Here is a 20,658-nt window from a genome sequence, read left to right on the forward strand (position 1 = left end):
TAACTAGGGCTGCAACTCGAGCCGGGTTTTCCCCGACCCGCATTGACCCGACCCGAAAATAGCGTGGGTTGGGTTCAGGTTTCATGGGTTTCGGGTCGAGCCGGGTTGAGCATTCAAAAGCCCGCATGAATCTCGGGTCGAGCTGGGTTTGAAGGGGCCCGACCCGACCCGAGTTACATAAGTTATAGTATGTAAATTTTTTTCTACTATTAGTTAAAAGTTAAAAGTGAAAACCCACGCACCCACTGTTGTTGTATGTGAGTGTAATTTCTGCTTCTATGAGTTGAGTTGATTCAAGTGTTTGATTCAGCATTGTTTGATTGTAATTACAACATTGTTTGATTCAAGTGTAATGTGAGTGTAATTACATCATTGTTTGATTCAAGTGTAATGTGAGTGTAATTTCTACTTCTATGAGTTGAGTTGCCTTACCAAACAAGAATTTCCTTTAAAAATTGCATCAAAGTGAAAAAACCCGACCCGACCCGACCCGACCCGAGATTTATTATGGGTAGGGCCGGGTTTGGGAATCGTGGGTTTTCCGAAAAAAAAACACGACCCGACCCGACCCGAGGTATTTCTCGGGTAGGGTTGGGTTCTCCAAAACCCGACCCGCCCGACCCGAGTTGCAGCCCTACTCATAACTCATAAGTTGTCATGAATACACAGGGGTGGCCCTGGGATTAAAAGGGTACGAATATATAACTTTACTTATTGGGCTCCACTGCTTAACCCCCATTGAGTCTCGTCTGGGGCCTCACAAGAGGCCAAGACTAAACCCATGAATTTTGTTATCCTTCTACCTTGGGATGCGACCATAACTATGTGGGTGACCTCATGTTCTGCAACACACAAGCAGTCCTCATTTCATATATGTTCTGCAACACCCAACAGTCCTCTTGAGCTTTTTTTTTTCCGCAAAAACATAGACCAAAAATCCCAACACCCAGAAAGGGGAACTCGTTTCTTTTTTATTGTAAAAGGATCAGAGATTATCAAAGACAAGGACCTCATGAGAACATGCTCTAGTTCCATGAGATCTAAAGGCAAGTGGGTCTTTTGGAAATTTGGAATTTGATGGGAGATTTGAGAGAAATGTGGGTTCTTATGCTAATAATGTTGCGGATTTTGGACTTGGTGCATCGTTCGTCGAATGGTAAGGTTACAAACGCACTTCTTGAACAATTCCTTCAACGATGTTTCTCTTTACTCTGTATTTTGGGACTTCTAATTAGTGTTGGTTTAGGTTGTTGGACACTTTGGATTAGAATTCTGTATTCTGAAGTTGTAATTAAGTTGAATTTGTAATTAAGTGACAATTTTCAGAATAATCATAGCATAATAGAGAAGATTTTGGATGGGATTTTTTTTTTTTTGAACTTGACTGCGCATGGTTGTCTGATCTAGACCTTCTGCAGCATTATAAGTATGAAATCAAGTGTACACAGGTAGAACTATTGAGTAGCCATGGCAATTTCATCTTTACAATAGAAACATATGTCAATGTTTTAAATTGTACAAATCTGATATCTTTGTGTAATGATTTTCTCTTAAGAGTTGTTGTTTTTGTTCTTTTGGTTCTGCTAATTTGATGTGATGTCTCTAGACAGTGTCTATTGATAACTTTGTTTGTTCATACCAATAGAAAGCATGTTCGTAGCTGTGTTAAAAACTCATTGACTCGACAAGGAATTTGCCTGTCGACTGCTTTTTCTTACCTTGGCCGCATTCTGCATTGCACCACATCAGCAATCTGCGTTTTTCCCTACAGAGTCAATAAACTCATTTGACTCTCCCGCGTTTTTAAACACCGGTTCGTAGTGTAACAAGATAAGAGCAATCTTAATTACATGAATCAGATAATCCTTGTTACTATCTGTGAGAATAAGAAATTACCTTCTGATGAGACGATAACTAGTAGCATGCGAAGGTGTAAAATTCGTTTCGTTTCATCAGGAATGGACAAAAAATTTCATTCCGGCCCAAAATCCGGAATGGAATGGCCATATATTCCATTTCGTTCCAGATTCAAGTCCATTTCTCAACCTGAAAAACAGAGAGGATCTGAGAGTGATCCCTACTATTTATGCTGTAATATCTTTTTTTTACCTAGAGATTGAGCATTTACATGTGTACTGAGCACCATCATCCTTGTTTTTTGAGTGATGTTCTCCTGAGCTCTTCTTTGATGAACATTTAAATGCATTCTTTAATGAAGATCTTCTTGGGCATTAGCCATTTATATTTGAAGGGTGTAATCTCGTCATGACATACATTGTACATAATTCAGGTTTTTTTTTCCCAAATGGCTACATAATTCAGAGTTTCAGCTCATTTTACATATCTTTTTATTGTTTCCAAACTCCACTTAGCAACATTAGTGGAGCATATATGTCAATTTTTCATGCACAGGTGTTGTTTGTTTTTTTTTTTTAAATTATGTTTGTGATATAGTGTTTTCTCTGAAATGTTTCTGTACCCTTCGGTAACCAAAGAGAATTAAATTTTTTCTCTTTGAGATGCAGATTGTGTACCACGAAAGTATGAAAGCAGTGGAAGAGGTCAGAAGCCCTTGGTATTTTGTGTTGCTGGTTGGTTTGGAAAGGTTAGGTTGATGGATAATACTAGCATTCTTGGCCTATGTTAAGCATGGGTGTAAAATAATGGGCCCCATCCCATCAAAACATGAGTTGTAAAATGGTGGGCCTCATACTGTGCATGGGCTTGGGTGGAGATTGTAGGACCTACCCTATCACAATATGAGGTAAAATGATGGGCCCCACCTGATGCACAAATTTAAGTGGAGTTGGTAGGACCCACCCTATCAACCCATGGCATAAAATGGCAGGCCGACACAAGTAAAGATTTAGATGAAAATAATGGGCTCGCTCATGGGTGTAAAATGGTGGCTCCCACCATATGCATAGGTTTGGGTAGAGATGGTGGACCCTAACATATTGATACTAGGTGTAAAATGTAAAATGGTAGGAAAATGATGGGGCTTAGCTTATCAAAACATGTGTTGTTAAATGATGGGCCCCACCTGTGTTATGCATGAGATGTAAAAAAATTTCATTATAATTTTTCATAGAAAAATGTTTTCCAATACAAATTTCCAATAGAAAGAAAAAGAACGAGAAAGGAAATTTTGTATTGAAAAACTTTTTTCATCGAAAAATATTAATGGAATTTTTTCTAAGGTGGATTTTTTCTTTTCCTCGTGCATAGCATGGGTGGGGCTTATCATTTTACAACACATCTTTTGACAAAGCGATGCCCAATCGAGCCCACCATATTACACCTCATGTTTGGGAAATGATACATGCGTACCTTTTTCTTACTTGGGACAGTCCCCTCTAGTCTAAAGAATAATTATAAATAGACTTGAGGGGGTTGTCACAAATAAGAAAATGGGACAAATATATCACTTCCCTTCATGTTTTGACATATTAGGGCTGACCATCTCTATCCAAACCCATGCATATGGCGAGACTTACCATTTTACATCCATGAGCTTGCTTACTATTTTCACCTAAATTCTTACACTAGTGTGGGGTCACCATTTTACGGCATGGTTTGATTAGGTAGGTCCCACCAACTCCACTTAAATCCGTGCATCCGGTGGGGCCCGGCCCACCATTTTGGCGCATATTTTGATGGGGCGGGTCCTACAATCTCAACCTAAGCCATGCATAGGGCAGGGCTCATCATTTTACACCTCATGTTTTGATGGGGTGAGGCTCATTATTTTACACAAGCATGGGCCAAGCCAAGAATGCTAGTATATATAATATGGAAATCTATATATGAGATGCCCCTTACGACGTTCACACTGTGTAATCTGTATGTAAGCTTTTCATACTTATCGAAGCAAATTGTCGGTGCAATGGAAGGAAGGAAGCTGTTCATGGCCTGTATGGTAGGTAGTACCTTGCATGCACTGTGAAAGGTCCAAGCAATTGCATTTTTGTATTGATTTTATTTTTTCTCGGTTTTATTTGAAGGAACTCTTATTCATGCTCCTTGTCATTTCATCGGTTGAAAGTCTATTCTTTTCTTGTTTTTTTCTTTTTTTTGGGAGGTTATGAATAAGTGGTGCTGCCAGTAAGTTGGCAAAGTCAGGGATTATAGAGACAAAATGCATATTGGGCCTTATTGCCAATTGTTCTTTGTAAACAATTTTATGTTATTTTAGTAAAGCTCCAAGCTTTTGTCTCGAAAGATTGAAGAATTACATTGCTTTCATGCACTGTTTCAAAATTTTGCCTTCCATTAAAAACACAGTGCTTCTAGAATTTTTTTGAAGGTCATGTCCAGCAGCTGGGAATTTGTTTCCATGATAAATTAGTGTCTCCTGAGAGGGATAGGGCGCATGTCAGGATAGATTTAAGAGGGCACGACTGATATGGTTAAAAATCAGGAAAAAGTTCTATCATTTTTGTTTCCTGATTTTTCAGGTTTTTCTTGCACCATCAACGCAAATTCCCTCTAGTTTCCATCCCATTCCCACCCCCTCACCATTGGGTAAGCTAATCTCCCAGTAAAAAAAAATCAAAAATGTGGAAGCAGTGTGTTTTTAATGGAAGCCTAATTTGTTTTCATGATAAATCGGTATCTACAGCCAAATCCAGGAAATGTGATGATTTACTGCTAGAAATCCAGAAAATATCAACCCGGTTATTAGTAGAGTTTTTTGTTTCTAGACTTTGAGCAGCAAATCATCACATTTGCTGGATTTCCTGATTTGAGGGATTCATGCCTCATCTCAATATGGAGATCCCGATTTATCATGAAAAACATTTCCTAGCAGCCAAACATGCCCTAAATGAAATTTAAATACCGGACCGGATGCTAATTGCCAATATCCCCAAAAAAGCCTCTTTAACGAGAAAAAAATAATAATAATATTGCAGACTTGCAACCAAAGAAAAAGTGGCAGGAAGGCCCATCCATGTGCAAACCTGTCTATTTTAAGGTGGTAAGGAACCCCCTTTTTTCAGACTAACCCAAAAATTAAAGACAATCATCTCCAAGAACGAATTCATGCGTACAATCTATACACACAAAATACAGATTGGTCCCATCCCAACACTGACAGCAAATCCGTAAAACCAACCAACTCATTCACAAAAGAGAATAGTAAAATTAACAAATATAGCACCAATCTAGTAGAGTAAAAGATGTAGCAAGTTTCGGGTCTTCATCAACATTTGAAGCCATGGCAAATGGACAAGATTATGATGAGGATCAAAGCAACGATGATACCCAAAACGATTAGCTTTATCTTCATGTTCTGCAACCACATTTTCCTCCTCATTTTCGTACCCTGTTGGCGGAAATCTTGTGCCTGCAAAAAAACAGACAGAGCCCAACAAAAAAGTTAATAGATGGAAACTATTAACCCCACTAAAACGTTAAAAACAAACTTTAGGATTGGCACCGTGTCACTTTCCCTGTGGGTATTTTCATTGGCACCATTGAATCCACTAAATTTCCAAAGGCTTCCAACACTCAAAAGGCTTTCTCTACATCAGCCCCATGTTTAAAACCCCAAGAAAAACTCAATCAAGTTTGTGTCAAGCTTCTATCATTCAAATAGTTATTATCTGGTAGACCCGAATGCAGCATCCCTATCTTTTTGGACTCTGCAGGTTTGGAATGGATTGGGATATGTCAACACTATTCCGAAGTCATTCTAACTCCAAAGATCTGGTGAAATGTTTTCTTTTTGGATCCTAATTGGATGCACAATAAAAATAGTAAAACATCATCATTGCAGGGGAACAATATTTTTTATGAGATATTTTCTCTTCACAAACATATGTAATAAAATCATCTATGCAACATCTCTACATATGATAGATTATATTTCATGGCATGCAATAAAAACAAAGAGCAGCAAAACAAAATTGTTGTGCATCCAATCAGTTTCCTAAGTATCAACACAAGATATATTCATTGCTACCCACCACCGTTTTGCCTTTTTGGTTAACACAAACTGTCCTTCATCCTAGTTGCAGTAAACTAAATCTTTTCTCTTTTTTGTTGTGTGTAACATAAACTCAAAAACTCATCAAGTGCTCAAGGGTCTAACGTCAACCTAGATATTATCTTGCTAATCAAGTCCAGGTTGAATTTCAAATTCTTCAAACTTAAACAGTTGATTAAATGAAACTCTACCAACCTGAGAGCGTAGGTTTTCTGTTTTGTCCACAAGAAGCTCAATTTTCTCGCCACGGTCAAGAACCTGCACAGAAGGAGAGATGGAGTCATGTACGAGTTATCAGTGTTTCAAAATGTGAATGCAGGTTAAAATGCAGCCAAAGCAAATTCTAGTCGACTCGGCATGGCGCGGTCATACACTCGGTTGATGCGTCTGAATACTTGGTCAACATGGTCATAAGACGAGAGAGCCATAGGAGTTTTGATTGAATTTGTAGGGAAAATGTGGACTCGGACAAGAACGCATCCAAGGTAAAAGGGGGTCGACTCGGGGGAGTTGACAATGACACAGAGTTTAGAAACTACGTAAAATACACAACTTTTTTTTGAAAAAAATATGCAAATATGGAAATATACCACAACTAAATAAGAAGCAGAGTGGCATGCATACCTTCTCAATGTTTTCCATCATCACTCCCTTAACTTCAGAAACCTGAGCCTTCACTTTTGCAAGCTTGCTGATCTCCTCCGGGTGGTCCACACAGTACTGCATGTGCTCTTTAAGTTTGGGCCTGAAACATTTATGATGATTCTATCATTCAGAGATAATGGTAACCTAAGGCACCCAATCTCTTTGAAGGGTGAGAAAGAAATATTACCCAAAGTCTTTGTTGAGGCTGTTAGCAACAGCAGTTGCGGCTTTTCCTCCTCCATATCTCTTGTTGAAATCATCCTTGATCCGCTCCAAGAATGCAATGGGTACCTGTCTTCCAGCTGATTCAACTGCAACTACACAGTAGGCTGCAAGAACCAAAAAGACATAGCAAAATCCTTGTGGTGAGTTCCAAAGCATCTAACTATGAACCTCCAAATACAGATCAGATCAGCTAAAATCACCTGTGAGTTTATTAGCATCACTAATCCTGAAGAGTTGCCAACATTACCAAAAACAGATGCTAAAATAAATGCTTTTGGCATGTTTTCTAATTTCCCCTTCTTGAAGGACTAGGTTAATAGAATGGCCAATTAAGCAATCAGTATATTGCTGTATCATACGAAAAAAATTAATATATCAGTTTTGTCAAATATTAGAACAGATACTTCCTTTCTTTTAAATACGGATTAGAGTAAATAAATAAAGTATAGGCAGACAGAGAAGTTCGGAAGATAATGAGTGGGGGGCTTGTGGGTGCTCTCTTCCTGCATCATATCCTGTGCCCCAGCTTAGTGTTGGCATACCAACAAAAACATTATGAAATATGGGAAGATATTGAGAGGAAGTTGGCTCATCAAGGGAAGCACTTCAATAAAATGGTGCTTTCCAATCCTCTCACATATTTTGTCTTCAGTCAAATTCCCAGCGGCAGTGGCTAAGAAGATTGAGAAATGCAAAAGAGACTTCCTTTGGAAGGGGAAGGAAGAACTACAAAGGAAGAAAAACTCAGCACAACAATGTTGCTATTAAAATATATGTAAGATGACTCTTCATGTGAAAAGGGTTTTGGAGACAGGGGAACGAAAAGGGTGCTCTTTGGAGGAAGATCTAAATTTGGGAGTGATTGGTGAAAGGAAAACATCCAAATTTGGGAGGTGAAGAGATGGGAAGTTGATTGGTCCCTAGCAATGATGATAGGGATAAGAAGAGAAAACGAAATGGATAGCCCCCATCCAATGCTTACAAGCTTAATTTCGACGGTCTCTCTGGGAATCTGGGCTCAATGAGAGAGGGAGTGTTCCCAAGAATAGTTTGGTCAGGACTATTTTTGAGTCTCTGTTGTGATAGGAGTGATGGATTCTACCAAACCAAAAGTGTGGGCTTTTTTTTTTTTTTTTTTGAAATGGTAATATATTAAAATAAAAGGGAACCGAGATGGTCCACAGAAAGAATACAAAGAAAAAAGAAATAAAGAAAATTACAGAACTTAGGGTGGCATATAATCAAACCACTCCAAACTTGATCTATTGGCACCCGATTTAGCCAGAATGTCAGCCTCTCCGTTGGCCTATCTTCTGACATGAGCAAAAAGAAGCTGAAGATCCCATCAGCCAATCTGAGATTTCCTTAATCATACCTAGGAATCTCCATGGCGGAGGCATACCTAGGAATCTCCATGGCGGAGGGGCTGACCCCGATATCCATTTCACCACATTGGATGAGTCTCCTTCGATAACCACTTTATCCAACATACTCGACTCCAGATGCAGAATACCAGAGAAAGCAGCTTTAACTTCCGCCTTATATGCCCAAATCACCAGATGCCCGAATATGCCCAAATCACCAAACCTTCATCATTTCTAAGAATACCACCTTGACTTCCCAATCCGGGGTTCCCAAAACTAGCTCCATCAAAATTGAGCTTGAAGAAGCCAGTCGGAGGAGGAGACCATCTTACCTAACTTCATATTTTCATTGACAATTTGGGGGTTCTCCCAGGGTCGAAGGTGATTCTTCAAACTTTATAGCTTGGGGAAAAAGATAAAACCTAGTTTGCGGAGGTTTCCACATATAATTGGCGAGTGAAATACTTTATGTATTGGAGTAGGTTGAGCCTAGGTATGAAGTTCATACCTATATGGTTACAGGAGTTCAATACGAAAGATTCAAGTATCTCTAAATTTGATTTCCCCATACATTGTTTTGAAGGATATAAAAAGTGTATACATATCTTGCCGTTTTGAATGCTTTCAAGTTCCAAGTGTCATACATGCTTCTAAGTAACCCCATAATTACATGTATAAACTTCTGTTGTAATTTATACAATAAAGGCTCGTAAGCCCTAACGCTCAAATCAGATCTAGAATCACAATTTACATGTGGCATGTGTGAGGGGATCGAGAATTGGGTCACCACAAACCCATAAAGCAGGACTAATCCCACACCATAATGATGATCCTAGCCATTAGATCTAATAGGAGGTCTTTTAGAAGTTTCTCAAAGAACTGATCATTGATATTTCCAAGCTCGATCTCCACTAAGATATGCATGCTGCATAAATTAATGTTTTATTATATATCATTACAAAATACAAACTTAACATGCTAGTTCACTCATTCATTTTACTTTCTTTGAAAAAGAAGCGTACGTCTGAGATCCAGTATTCCAATATTGTATAAACTTCTCCAAACATTTAGAAGTCATGGTTGGCTTCAAAAAGGATATATTCAATACATGCAAAAAGGGATGCGCACCAGGAATTATGTGTTCGCTAAATAATGCCAAGTTTTATATTAGTTATTCACTTCATATTACAAATTATGAACTTGACATGCTTAAATCACTCATTCATTTCATCTTTCTCTGAAATTGCAGCAAACTTTCTAAATCTAGTACTCCAATATAGCAAGAACTTATCCAAAAAGCTTGAGGCCATGGATGGGCTTGACATATGATTTTTAAAGAAGCCCTGGGCAACTTCAGTGCTTTAGTTACAATACCTCAGCATTAACATATGTTACTTGTTTTCTTTTTAACTTTTGAATGACTTGTTATTAGTCACTTAGAACAAAAATAAGATAAAGATCATGGTCCATATTCCTTAGAACTTACTTTTTTGCCAAATTAATATGCCTACCTTTTCAGTTGATTAGTGGGCAAATCTTGGAAAAGATATTCGTCATCACGTTGTGAGAAAAATTGGAGCATGTGGGCAGTAATAGATACAAAACAAAAAAAATAGGTTGAAAACGAAAAAGTCGCTGAAGCTTGTGTGTACTGTAACAACATAAACCAAGCTAATAACGCTGACCATAAAATTAGAAAAAATACAATTCAACTAACAAAAAAAGACTAAACTTGTATGATGAATGAATATATTATAAATTGAATAGTAAATATAGTGAAATCAATAAGAAGACTTGAGGTCATACATTATTGAATACAACCAAGGTTTAAAATTTCGATTTCGGTACCGGTTTCGGACTTCTGAAAAACCGAAACTTTGTAACACTTTTTTTTTGTTTTTTAAAAGGCATTTTCTCGAAATTTCGGCCGAAATTTGGTAAATGGCGAAATTAGAAATTTCGCCAAATTTCGGTTTCGGTCCCCACCGAAATCCAAAATTTCGGATTTCAGTCGAAATTTAAAACCATGAATACAACACTTTGGGCATCAAAGGAAGTATCAAAAAACCAAACAGGATAGGTTCCCAGAACAAAACAAGCAATAGAAACCGATTGATAAACCATAACTCAAGTTCCCCAAAGTATGAATGGCAACATAAAAACCCTCTCTAAAATCAAATACAAGTTCAACAACCATTTCTTTGTCTCCTCATAACTCCAGTTAGGGCTAACTTGTTCTGAGACTCTAAAATAAAAGAACAATTCAACCAAAATATTGGTTTTTTTAAAGGGCAGCTTCATTGAAAGATAACAATATAAATTATAAATTTAAATCAGAGGGAAGAACAAGAATAAATTGGACACGCAAGGGATGGTGAGTGATTTCTACTTACTAGAAAAAGCTTCCTAATTGGCAATATATAAATGTTCAGTAATGCTTGTAAAATATCATTGACATAAAGGAGTAAATAAGATAAACAAGTTCACGCAAGACCACCCAACCATTGGCTTATGAAATATAATTCCATAAAACTCTACACACGAAAAGATAAGTCTAAACTCTAAACACTTTAAACACAACCTAATGTGAGTCCTCAGCTAATATAGGAAGGAGAATTTGAAAACAATTGTCAAAGGCACTATGGACTACGCCCACAAAAACAGTTATAATTTATTACCCTTTTCAGAATAATCGATTACATATTTTCAAACATTACACATGATTGAGGTAATGGTGCTCTTTTTCTTATTCTAAAGGATTCCATCTCCCTCTTTTGTTTCTCACCTTTTTACTAGCATATTACATAGCATTGTCCAACTAAAATCTCACCAAGTCAATCATTTCTATGCCCGGATTGACTCGATCTTGTTCCTTCTAGACCGATCATAAACTTGTTTGAACTTTGACTTACCCAAATGGCCAAAACAAAATAAACTCGTCACATCAATCATTGACTCACCCAACTTGACTTGGTTTTACTTCAGGCAAGTTGTTGTCCAAGTATGAGTTTTTAAGCACAGATACATAACATGTATCACATTTTATCACTATTACATTATATCTTAACATATTTCATACACATCTGACCATATGTTAAGGCTTTTATAATTTCACATTATATAACATCATAACCGATGGCACCATTCCTATTAATTATTGTTGATTGCAATCACACAAATAGAGCAAGAAATATAAGTTGTCCTCGAGGTAATACACACACACACACACACACACATCTTTCTCTCTCTATTTATATATATATATATATATATATATATATATATATATATATATTTTACAAATTCCCCCACAAACTATTTCTGACCCGATATTGGTTTGGAATTTGGGGCAATTTTTTATGGGATCTTTTGTCTATATGTATGTATATGTGTGCGTGTATCAAACTCATTATCAACTACATATTTGAGAGCTATTCCTGGCAAAGACTAAACAAATGAGTCATAACGAACCAAAACACTAAAATCCAAAAAACAAAAAAACAAAACGTGATTATAAACATTGTTCAAAGAAAATTCAATCATAAAGTCATGATTTATTGGCTGTGTCAATGGATGTCGCAACAATAAAATCAATGTTGCTGGCAATGGCCAAAAATATGAACTGGTGTTTGTAATCTTGGATGATCCACAATATTGAAATTATCAAAATTCAAAACTCCCCAAGACTTTAGAAAATCAAATATGCAAAAATATGAATATATTTGTTCAGAAATTCAGACACTATCACTAGTGAGGAATCCTAGAGTACGCACAAACTCATTGCAATACAAAAAGGTAAAGACACTATTAAATTGTGCGCCCCACCTTTGGTTGTTTGCCATCCAACCTTTATCGATTATAATCAACATGCTTTATAAAAGTTTAAATTGGATAATATGAACCATCCAAAAGCGGGACCACTAAGTTCATTGGGCACGTATAATACACTCATTGTATTAGATTGAGGTCGCTCCTTAATATAGCATTCCTCTATCATTTTTTTAAAATAAAAATAATAATGTTTAGGTTTAAATGTTTTGATTGTTTATGACTCAAGCTTCCATGTGTTTATGTATACATTGCACTGAATCGAGTCGAAAAATATGGTATTTAATGAATCTAATATTTATTTATTTATTGAAACGGATGAGTAATATTTATTACGTTAGAGATAATTTAATCCTATGTTTTTTTGTGACCAACGGTAAGAAGAACAAAGATTGACAACACTAGTAAGCAAAAGCAAGACAAAAGCTACTAGCCAACTTGAGCTACTAAGGAAGGTGCAGCAAATACCGAAGCTAAAGCAAGAAAAGCACACCTAGCAAGCCCTTCCCAACTTAGAGCTTTAGAGCCCAGTAGGACTAGGAAGGCAACATAGTCTTCATAGCCAACATAACTACTAGTTCTCAAGTCGAAATGATACCAATTAGTAACCTGACTCATTCAATTGCAAGTCAAATGCCTCTTAGGGCCTTGCACAAGGAGGAGGAGACCTTAGTCACTTGGTGGGTGGGTAGCACTGTCCATAACCCTTTATCAAAGATGCATGTTCACTTGACGCCAGGCAAAGCTTCTTTAAGTGCCACTTAGCTGAGTTGTTTACCCAGCAGTGGAATCATCGCCAGAAGATTGATCAAGCAGTTGCCTGTGGGCTTTTGCGGATCCTAATGGCATTGTCGACGCATTAAATTGCTCGATACAGAAAATTTGGGTAGAATTGTGGTGGGAGGGGATGCATTAAATGTCATTTGGTGGGTATCACGTTCCCATCATCACCCTTGGAGATTTGATCATTACTTCGACGAAATTCAAGATTCGTTAGGATCCCCAAATATAGCTTTTACTCATATTAGAAGAACTGACAACAGCGTTGCTGATAGTTTAGTGATAGAGGGTGGGCTCCTCAAATATAGCTTTTCTCTATTAAATTTACTACACTATTTCATATGGTACAGTTCAGTTCTAGTCTAGATACAAAAAATACGGTTTCGGCCACCACTTTCGGTTTCGATGGAAATTTTGGACGAAATCATGTAAAAATTTGACCAAAAAATTGGTTTTTTTTTTAAATTTCCACTGAAATGTATAAAATTTCAGCGGAAGTTTCGGAAATTTCATGGGAAATCTTTAAATTTCAGTAGAAATTTGTAACATTTTGTTAGAAATTTTATAAATAAGAGTGAAAAACGAAATTCCGGATTTCAGTGAAATTTCGGGAGAATTTCAGGTAAATTACGTAAAAATCCGATTCAATGTAATTCCGGTTTTTGTCCAAACCAAAACTGAAATATTTCGGCCGAAATTTAGAACTATGCTTAAAAGCATGTGAAAGTATGTCCAAACCAAAACTGAAAATTTTCAGCCAAAATTTAGAACTACGCTTAAAAGCATATGAAAGCACTCACATCTATTCTGCCTCAGAAGAAAACTCCCTAGATTTGAGATTCCACTCACCACATTTTCAACATTCTCATTCCTATATTTCACCATCCTAATGAAGAGACATTATCCTGACAGGGAGAGAGGTTCTCCTGGAAACAAGGGAGCTTCTTTTAGACAGTGAATGCCTTTCCCAGTAAAAGGCAGCTCCAGTATTGAACATAAAAAAAATCCATGTTTCAAGCAGAATAAAAACCCACACCAAGATAAAATACTCATCCAGCGAATCAAATGAGAATCTTTAGATAAAGTGCTAAGCTGTCAATATCCATCCATGTTTGATCCATGCCCTACTGAAAAGTATCTCCAGGGACTGCAGCATCATATTCAATGCACACAGAGTTCCACAACCACAATACCAATCGGCGTTACATTGGATCAAATTCTATCTGCACTAGGCTCAAAACGTCAAATCCTATGGATTTCCAGCACCAGTTTCTGGACAACCTTCTAATATTATGCCAAATTTTCAATAACTTATCATTCAACTGAAACACGAATAAAAAATCACAATATTCTTTCATGTATGACCAACTTGATAGAATTATAAACAAAAAACTCGTGGATATGTTTTCAAACAAAATGTATAAGCATCCATCATTCATTTTTTTGAAATGGAAGCATCCATCATTCATTACAAACAACAAGCTAACCGAAGAAAACAACCAACAAAATTGCTTAACCCAAAAAATACCATCATAGTGCTCCTCAATCTAAACAAAATGAGCACAAAAATACAATCCTAGTGCTCCTCAATCTATACAAAATGAGCACATAATGAGTCATTTGAATCACAAGATTCTGAAACATGAAGCAAAAATGCATAAAGAAGAAGATTTCACTAAGAAATATCAAATAAAGCAATCACATGACAATTGGAAGACCTTTGTATTGATTACTAACTATATCATCATATGATCCCTTCAAGTGACCTTTGCTTCAATTGGTAACTCATTAACAGATGGAGTTAGGCAGTGGCATCGAGAGATGCCTTAGTAATGCAACACCCAGCCCTGAGCCCACATTCATATAATGGAGAAAGTGACATGCCTTTCGCAATCACATCATTATATCAACCAGGAAAAACCCGAAAGTATAAAGCTTAATGGTTCAGGTATAAAGCTTAATGATGCAGAAAGACAAATTGTGAATACAAGATCAACAAAACCTAATAAAAATTAACTCAGCGATTTCGTGTATTTGGACTTCCTCACATCAAACACAGACCCAGCCGATATAGCATATCAGATAGATGAGATTAAATTGATATGCAGAAAAACCAGAAAGAAGTAAATAGACAAAACAAAAGAAAAAACCAGTCTATGTACCATGGTCAGAGCTAATAAAAAAATAACTTATGTAAATCTACCAGCAAAAAACAGAAAGCAAAAAGCTTAATGAAGCAGATAAGACAATTGGTGAAAATCTGATCAACAAAACCTAATAAAAAAACTCAGAGCTTTCCTGTTTTAGACTACTCCGATCTAACAATAGATTTGAAAGAGTCACCCAAGGCAACAAAGATCCGAAACAATACAAAAAAAGAAGACCTAATAAAACAACCGATTGAAGATCAAATAACATATCTACAAACGACAAGCAAGATCCAGAAATCTCTAACCTCAAACAAACAGATCATCAAGAAAACAAAGAAAAAACAAACAAGATGCATACAGAACTGCTTCAAAATAAACCCTAACGCAATCAAACCCTAGATTTACTGTTAGATCAAGCAAATCAACAATCAAACACAAAAAAACACAGATCAAACGAATGTAATGAGAAATCAAAAGGAGAAAGGGAATCAGAGACTTACTAAATCCATCTTCGACGAGGTAATTGAAGGTATGGCTATCGCAATTATATGTGAACTTGTTGTTGGTTGAGGGGAGTTTTTGAAGGCATTGAGCGGCGATGCTGGTGAAATTGCCAGTGAATTCGGTGTATTCGGCAAGGATCGAGGTCCCTCGAGCAACGAAACTGTAGATCAAGGACTGTTGCCCCATCTCTAAAACCCTAACCCTAGATTTCTTAAGTTGCAGAGAGAGTTTTTCTTTTTTCTTTCTTCCCCTTCTTTTTCGAAGAGGAGGAGAAATGAGGAGGTTTTTCTGCTTTTCGGTATTGAGAAAAATGTTTTGGCGAGAGTTGCAGGGCAAAGTAAATATAAATATTGAATAGGTAACGAGGTACGCAGGACTGAAAGGGAAGGTAGGTTTTAGTTCTGATCGGTTTGCTTAAAAGCTCTTCTTATGGAACATAATATCAAAATTGCCATTCATGTTTTTTCCTGTGTCGACTTATTGTGTGTGGTTGCACAAAAGTCACGATGGTTCCGGGGTTTTGCTTTGCATTTGGGAGTCTCAGAATCTCTTACATCTCCCTAGAGAGTAGAGACTATTCTAGTAGTGTTGGCAACCAAACATAACACAATTCTACAAGGTAAATTCTAGGTAGATCAGATGTTTTTCTCTTATACAATTATTCTACAAGGTAACTACTTGCAGCCAAACAAAGAATTGATATATTCACCCACTTTTTTTACTAAGGCTGCTCCTTCCAGTGTATTTATGAATTATGACTACTATTTTACACTACATGGGTCTTCTCAGAAAAGAAAAGGAGGTGAATACTGTTAGAAGTTTCTAATCTTAAGACTTAATAACATTAAGGCAATTCTTTATTTTTGGCAACCATTTACTAAGGGGCTGTTTGGATACTCGTATTTTAGAATCTTGGATTTCCTCGAAATCATAGGTGAGACCAGACAAGAAGGAGACCACCTGTCGTTTTCTGATTTCTCACTCTTCTTTCTATCAGCAGCAACTGAGTAGAAGATCATCCCATATTTCTAGGTTTTAGAAATCTCAGGATGGGGAGAGATTTCTAAAAGCTAGATTTCTTACTTAAAATCCAAGATTCTAAAGAGAAGTGAAACGGATGGTCTCCTTCTTCTCTATCTCCCACCTACGATTTTGAAGAAGTCCAAGATTCAAAAATCCGTGTATCCAAATGGCCCCTAAAGGTTTTGGAAGATTCTTGGGCTCCAAATTTTGCTATGGCAAGCGCTATTCTTAGTACGGACGAAAATTGAGTGAGATAAGGAACTTTTATGGGAGCGTTCTTCCCTTATGAATCTGGCACTTGGCTTCTCTGTAACGTTTTCATCTCTTGTTAAGAGTGTAAGAATTTTGAAAGCGGCTATAGCGGAAGGTGTGTCACTTCTCATATTTATGCATCCTAAAATAACAATGAAACTCACAAGAAAATACTAACCATTTGATGGGAAGATTTGTATTCAAATCACAATTTTAGGTTAAGGAGATTTTTGGGTGTCCAGGGGTCAGGGTCAGGGTCAGCTAATAAATGGCTTGGATCAAACAATTGATGCCCCCTTTCGTAGTAACGAAACGATATTAAGAGCAAGGGTAGTTTCGATATTTTGATGAAAATAGATCCGTATTTTGTAACATGCCATCCTACACTTGGCTTTTCGCTTATCTTCTGACGTGACGTTTAATTATTGTTGGGCGTTTTTCAAGCAATATGAATGAGGGGAGGTCGCGTTCGGAACAAGGAACGAAATTGTCGTCTTTTTTTAAACTGACTTTTCTTTTTCTCTTCGTTTTGCTAATGATATTGATTATTGACACCACCATGTTTTAACGAGGGCGATGATTAATTCACACCACACTGTAATGTAATTATTCGCACCCCTTTTAACGTGAATTGTAGACACTTTAACGCCTTTTGACTTTAAAAGGAGCGCGAATTATACTGCAGGGGGTGCGAATTTATCATCAATAATTGCACTAACTCTTCGTTGCTTACCAGAAAAGCTCTAGAAGCCAACAGAAAAGACAAGATTGGAATGTGCAATTATTAAAATATGATAGTGCCAAGATCCCACGATTATTCCATTGAAAAGGATTATTTTAGATTTTTAGGAAAGTGATATATTCATTCCCTTTTCATTCACAGGCCACCCTGTTTAGATTTTTAGGGAAGTGATATATTCACCCCCCCTTTGCTCTACAAGTAAAAAGGGGGGTCTGGGGAAGAAAAGTGGGCTAATATATCATGTACTTCTAGAAGCAGAATTCAAACGCGACCGCGTAGAGATATGAACCCGTGACCGTTGGCCTAGCTGCCATTAGTCAAAACCAACTTTTTATTTCTTTTTTCTGCTACTAAAAACATGATGAAATTTCTTAATTATAGATTAAAGGCTTGGTACTACGAGAAGCTATGGATGAGGTCAGAATCCCACTAGAAGATTGATCAAATAGATTTGATATGTGATAGTCATGTCATCAAATCATGCTAATGTCATCTGAGTGGGCCCATATTAGGCTTCTCGTGCATTTCTCGCATTGACATTTCTCATACTATTGTTTCATACGAATTATTTATGTTATTTAAAGTAGGGTTGTGCCATTTTCCCTACCCCACGCCACCAACCTTTGATCATATCTTTAAATTATAAACTGCAAGATCATTAATCCTAATCCTAATCCAAATCCAAATAAAATTATAAACTGCAATATCATTAATCCAAACTTTCCCTCCTCATAAACACATCAAATTTGAAGCACGTCTTTATCCTTGTCTATGTTTTATCTCCAACAATACCCCTTCTTTCTTTGTAACTATAATTTTTTTGAAACAACCCTCCATAGTTAGATATTTGGGCATTTAGACACTTGTCCTACGATAAATATTTTCATTTATACCCAAAATTTCCCTAATTTCATTATAAACTTGTACCTTTTTTTAAAGTAAAATAACCTCGTGCATTCAATAGCCACTGTTGGACCTTTTTTACCTATTTATACTAATTTTTTCTTGTAGAAACCACTTCCCCACATCAAATTTCAAATTTGTAAACATATTTTACGTTGTTTTAATTATGAGCAACATTCATTCCCTCTAATGGGGTTGTTCGGCATGGGGATAGCTGTCCTCGAAGGGATCAACAACCGATCAATCAAATATTTCTAGGTCAATCCTCACGGACACAAGATAGGCAAAGAGAAGAAGAAAGGGAAGGGAGGTGGTAAGGAGGGCCTCCATCGATCTTCTAGTCACCGTTGTCGGCTTTCGTTCAACTATATATCAAAATAGAAAATAGAAGGAGATGCAGTTAGGAGGGCAAAGAAAGGAAGTTAAGAAAGGAAGTTGATATTGACATCTTAATGCAGCCACAAGATTTCAATATCCGGAGTTTTTTGTGACAAATTTGTTTTGGTAATATTTTATCTAGGACTATAGTGAATGCGAACAAGGGACATAAGCTGATTCTCTTCTCTCTCTTCCCCTATTAGCAACATTTAAAAATTGGATAAATTATCATCTAAGGCCATTTTTTTTTTTTTTAAGTTTGGAAGAAAGAAAACTTTTCCAAAATTTCATGCTATTCCATTGTTTGATTACACATGAAAATGGTGACACGAGCCTCTACAGTTCAAGTTTTATTTTCAGGGACCTTTAATTCATAACGATGTCCCTATAATTCATCATTTCCGTAAAAGGTTTTGGAAATAAAAAGATTTACCTAGGAAAAAGTGTTCCTCTAGAAGTTTTTTTCCTGCAATCCAAACAGAACCTAAGGCCCTGTTTGGTTGCAAAATACGTAGAAGACGGCTGGGCATTTTCTGGATTATGAAATGCCGGATATTGTTTGGTTGCCAAATTTGAGCTCAAATTCCATTTGACTACAAGACATGGAGGGGACATCATTATCAGCTTTTTTCCTATGTGGCGGAATTGTCCCCCTACTAATCTTTCAATGGAAAACCTCCATTTTGGTGGATTTAAGAAGGAGAAGAGTAGAATATGTCTTGTCTTGTGTAATCATTACATTTTTCTATATTTCTCTCTCTTCTATTATCTATGTTGGTAATAACACCCCTACATTTTCCGCATGGTTTGACGCCCAACCAAACACACTAACACTCTTTCCCTATTATCCTCTAGACAGACTAGGGGTGTAAATGAGCCGAGCCGAGCCGAGCTTGGTCCAGCTCGGCTCAGGTCGTTAATGGCAAAACTTGGGCTCGGCTCGGGCTCGAACCAGGCTCGAGCTCGGCTCGGCCAGGCTGGCGAGCGGCTCGCGAGCCTTAACGAGCTTGTTAGTGGATCTGGAATCAGTCTGATCTGTTTAATTTTTTTCCCATAAATTGGAGCTCAATAATCAGTTTTGTACTCACAAATGGTTTTCAAAATTCAACAAACAATGACTCAATGAGATATTTCATATTTAAGATGTCTTTTGATTAGAATCATACAATTATACAAAAAGACAAAATCCTGAATAAAGACAAAATCCCAAATTGATTTTGATACTTTTAGTGGAAAATCAGAACTTTTTTTAATGTTTGGTCCCACTTGGAAAGCCAATGGAAAGTTGGAAACCTCTTAATTAAATTAGAAATTTCTCAAATTACTAAACTAATAGTCTAATATAGTAATATCTAATTATCTATGGTTTTAGACTTTTAGCCCTAAACGAGCTTTTACGAGCCGAGCCGAGCTAGGACTAACTCGGGCTCGGCTCATTAAGGATTCGAGCCGAGCCCAAGCCAAAATTGACACCCTTAAGACAGACTCTACACATCTCCCATCCTTGTCACCTCCCTGTTGACCACTACTTCCACTACTCTCTCGGCGAACCAAACAGGCCAGGCAATTGACATGGATATTGAGTTGAGTATAAAATATTTGCCAGTTACTCCCAATCAAATCAAACTTTATTATATTGCACTTTTGCTCGTCAATTGAAAATGGGAAATGATATCTACACTCCTTATTTTATAGCATTTCACTATTTACGCCTTTTTAAGGGATTTGCAATGGTCCCTACTCCCTACCAAACCCCCCACCCCCCCCCATTTTAATTGTCCCTTGAAAGTCGATACAATCTCAAGTGCAACAACAAATGAGGAGGGAGTGCGGATAATATTTCGGAGAAGAGTAGTTGACAATAAAAATTGGAGT

At 37.0% G+C, this 20,658-nt stretch overlaps 1 protein-coding gene across 1 annotated transcript; it reads right to left on the reverse strand.

Annotated features, from left to right (window-relative positions):
* Positions 1–5,028: 5,028 nt before the first annotated feature.
* LOC143862436 (vesicle-associated membrane protein 721-like) lies at positions 5,029–15,835 on the reverse strand. Its single transcript, XM_077373483.1, has 5 exons — positions 15,482–15,835; positions 6,822–6,963; positions 6,614–6,734; positions 6,185–6,247; positions 5,029–5,347 (listed from the first exon to the last, which is right to left on the reverse strand). The coding sequence occupies exons 1-5, from the start codon at positions 15,669–15,671 to the stop codon at positions 5,204–5,206; spliced, it is 660 nt and encodes a 219-aa protein (XP_077229598.1). The 5' UTR covers positions 15,672–15,835; the 3' UTR covers positions 5,029–5,203.
* Positions 15,836–20,658: the final 4,823 nt, after the last annotated feature.

Source organism: Tasmannia lanceolata, unplaced genomic scaffold (genome assembly GCF_043159265.1).
Source record: "Tasmannia lanceolata isolate RefF3 unplaced genomic scaffold, GAP_Taslan_0.1 ptg000037l, whole genome shotgun sequence".
Taxonomy (NCBI): domain Eukaryota; kingdom Viridiplantae; phylum Streptophyta; class Magnoliopsida; order Canellales; family Winteraceae; genus Tasmannia; species Tasmannia lanceolata.

Excerpts from the sequence above, each read along its gene's own strand:
- LOC143862436 (XM_077373483.1), bottom strand. The coding sequence starts at position 15,671 with ATGGGGCAACAGTCCTTGATCTACAGTTTCGTTGCTCGAGGGACCTCG. Across the intron at positions 6,964-15,481 it reads CCTCGTCGAAGATGGATTTA|CCTACTGTGTAGTTGCAGTT; the intron begins GTAAGTCTCTGA and ends TGGTTCTTGCAG. Across the intron at positions 6,735-6,821 it reads AGCCTCAACAAAGACTTTGG|GCCCAAACTTAAAGAGCACA; the intron begins GTAATATTTCTT and ends TAAATGTTTCAG.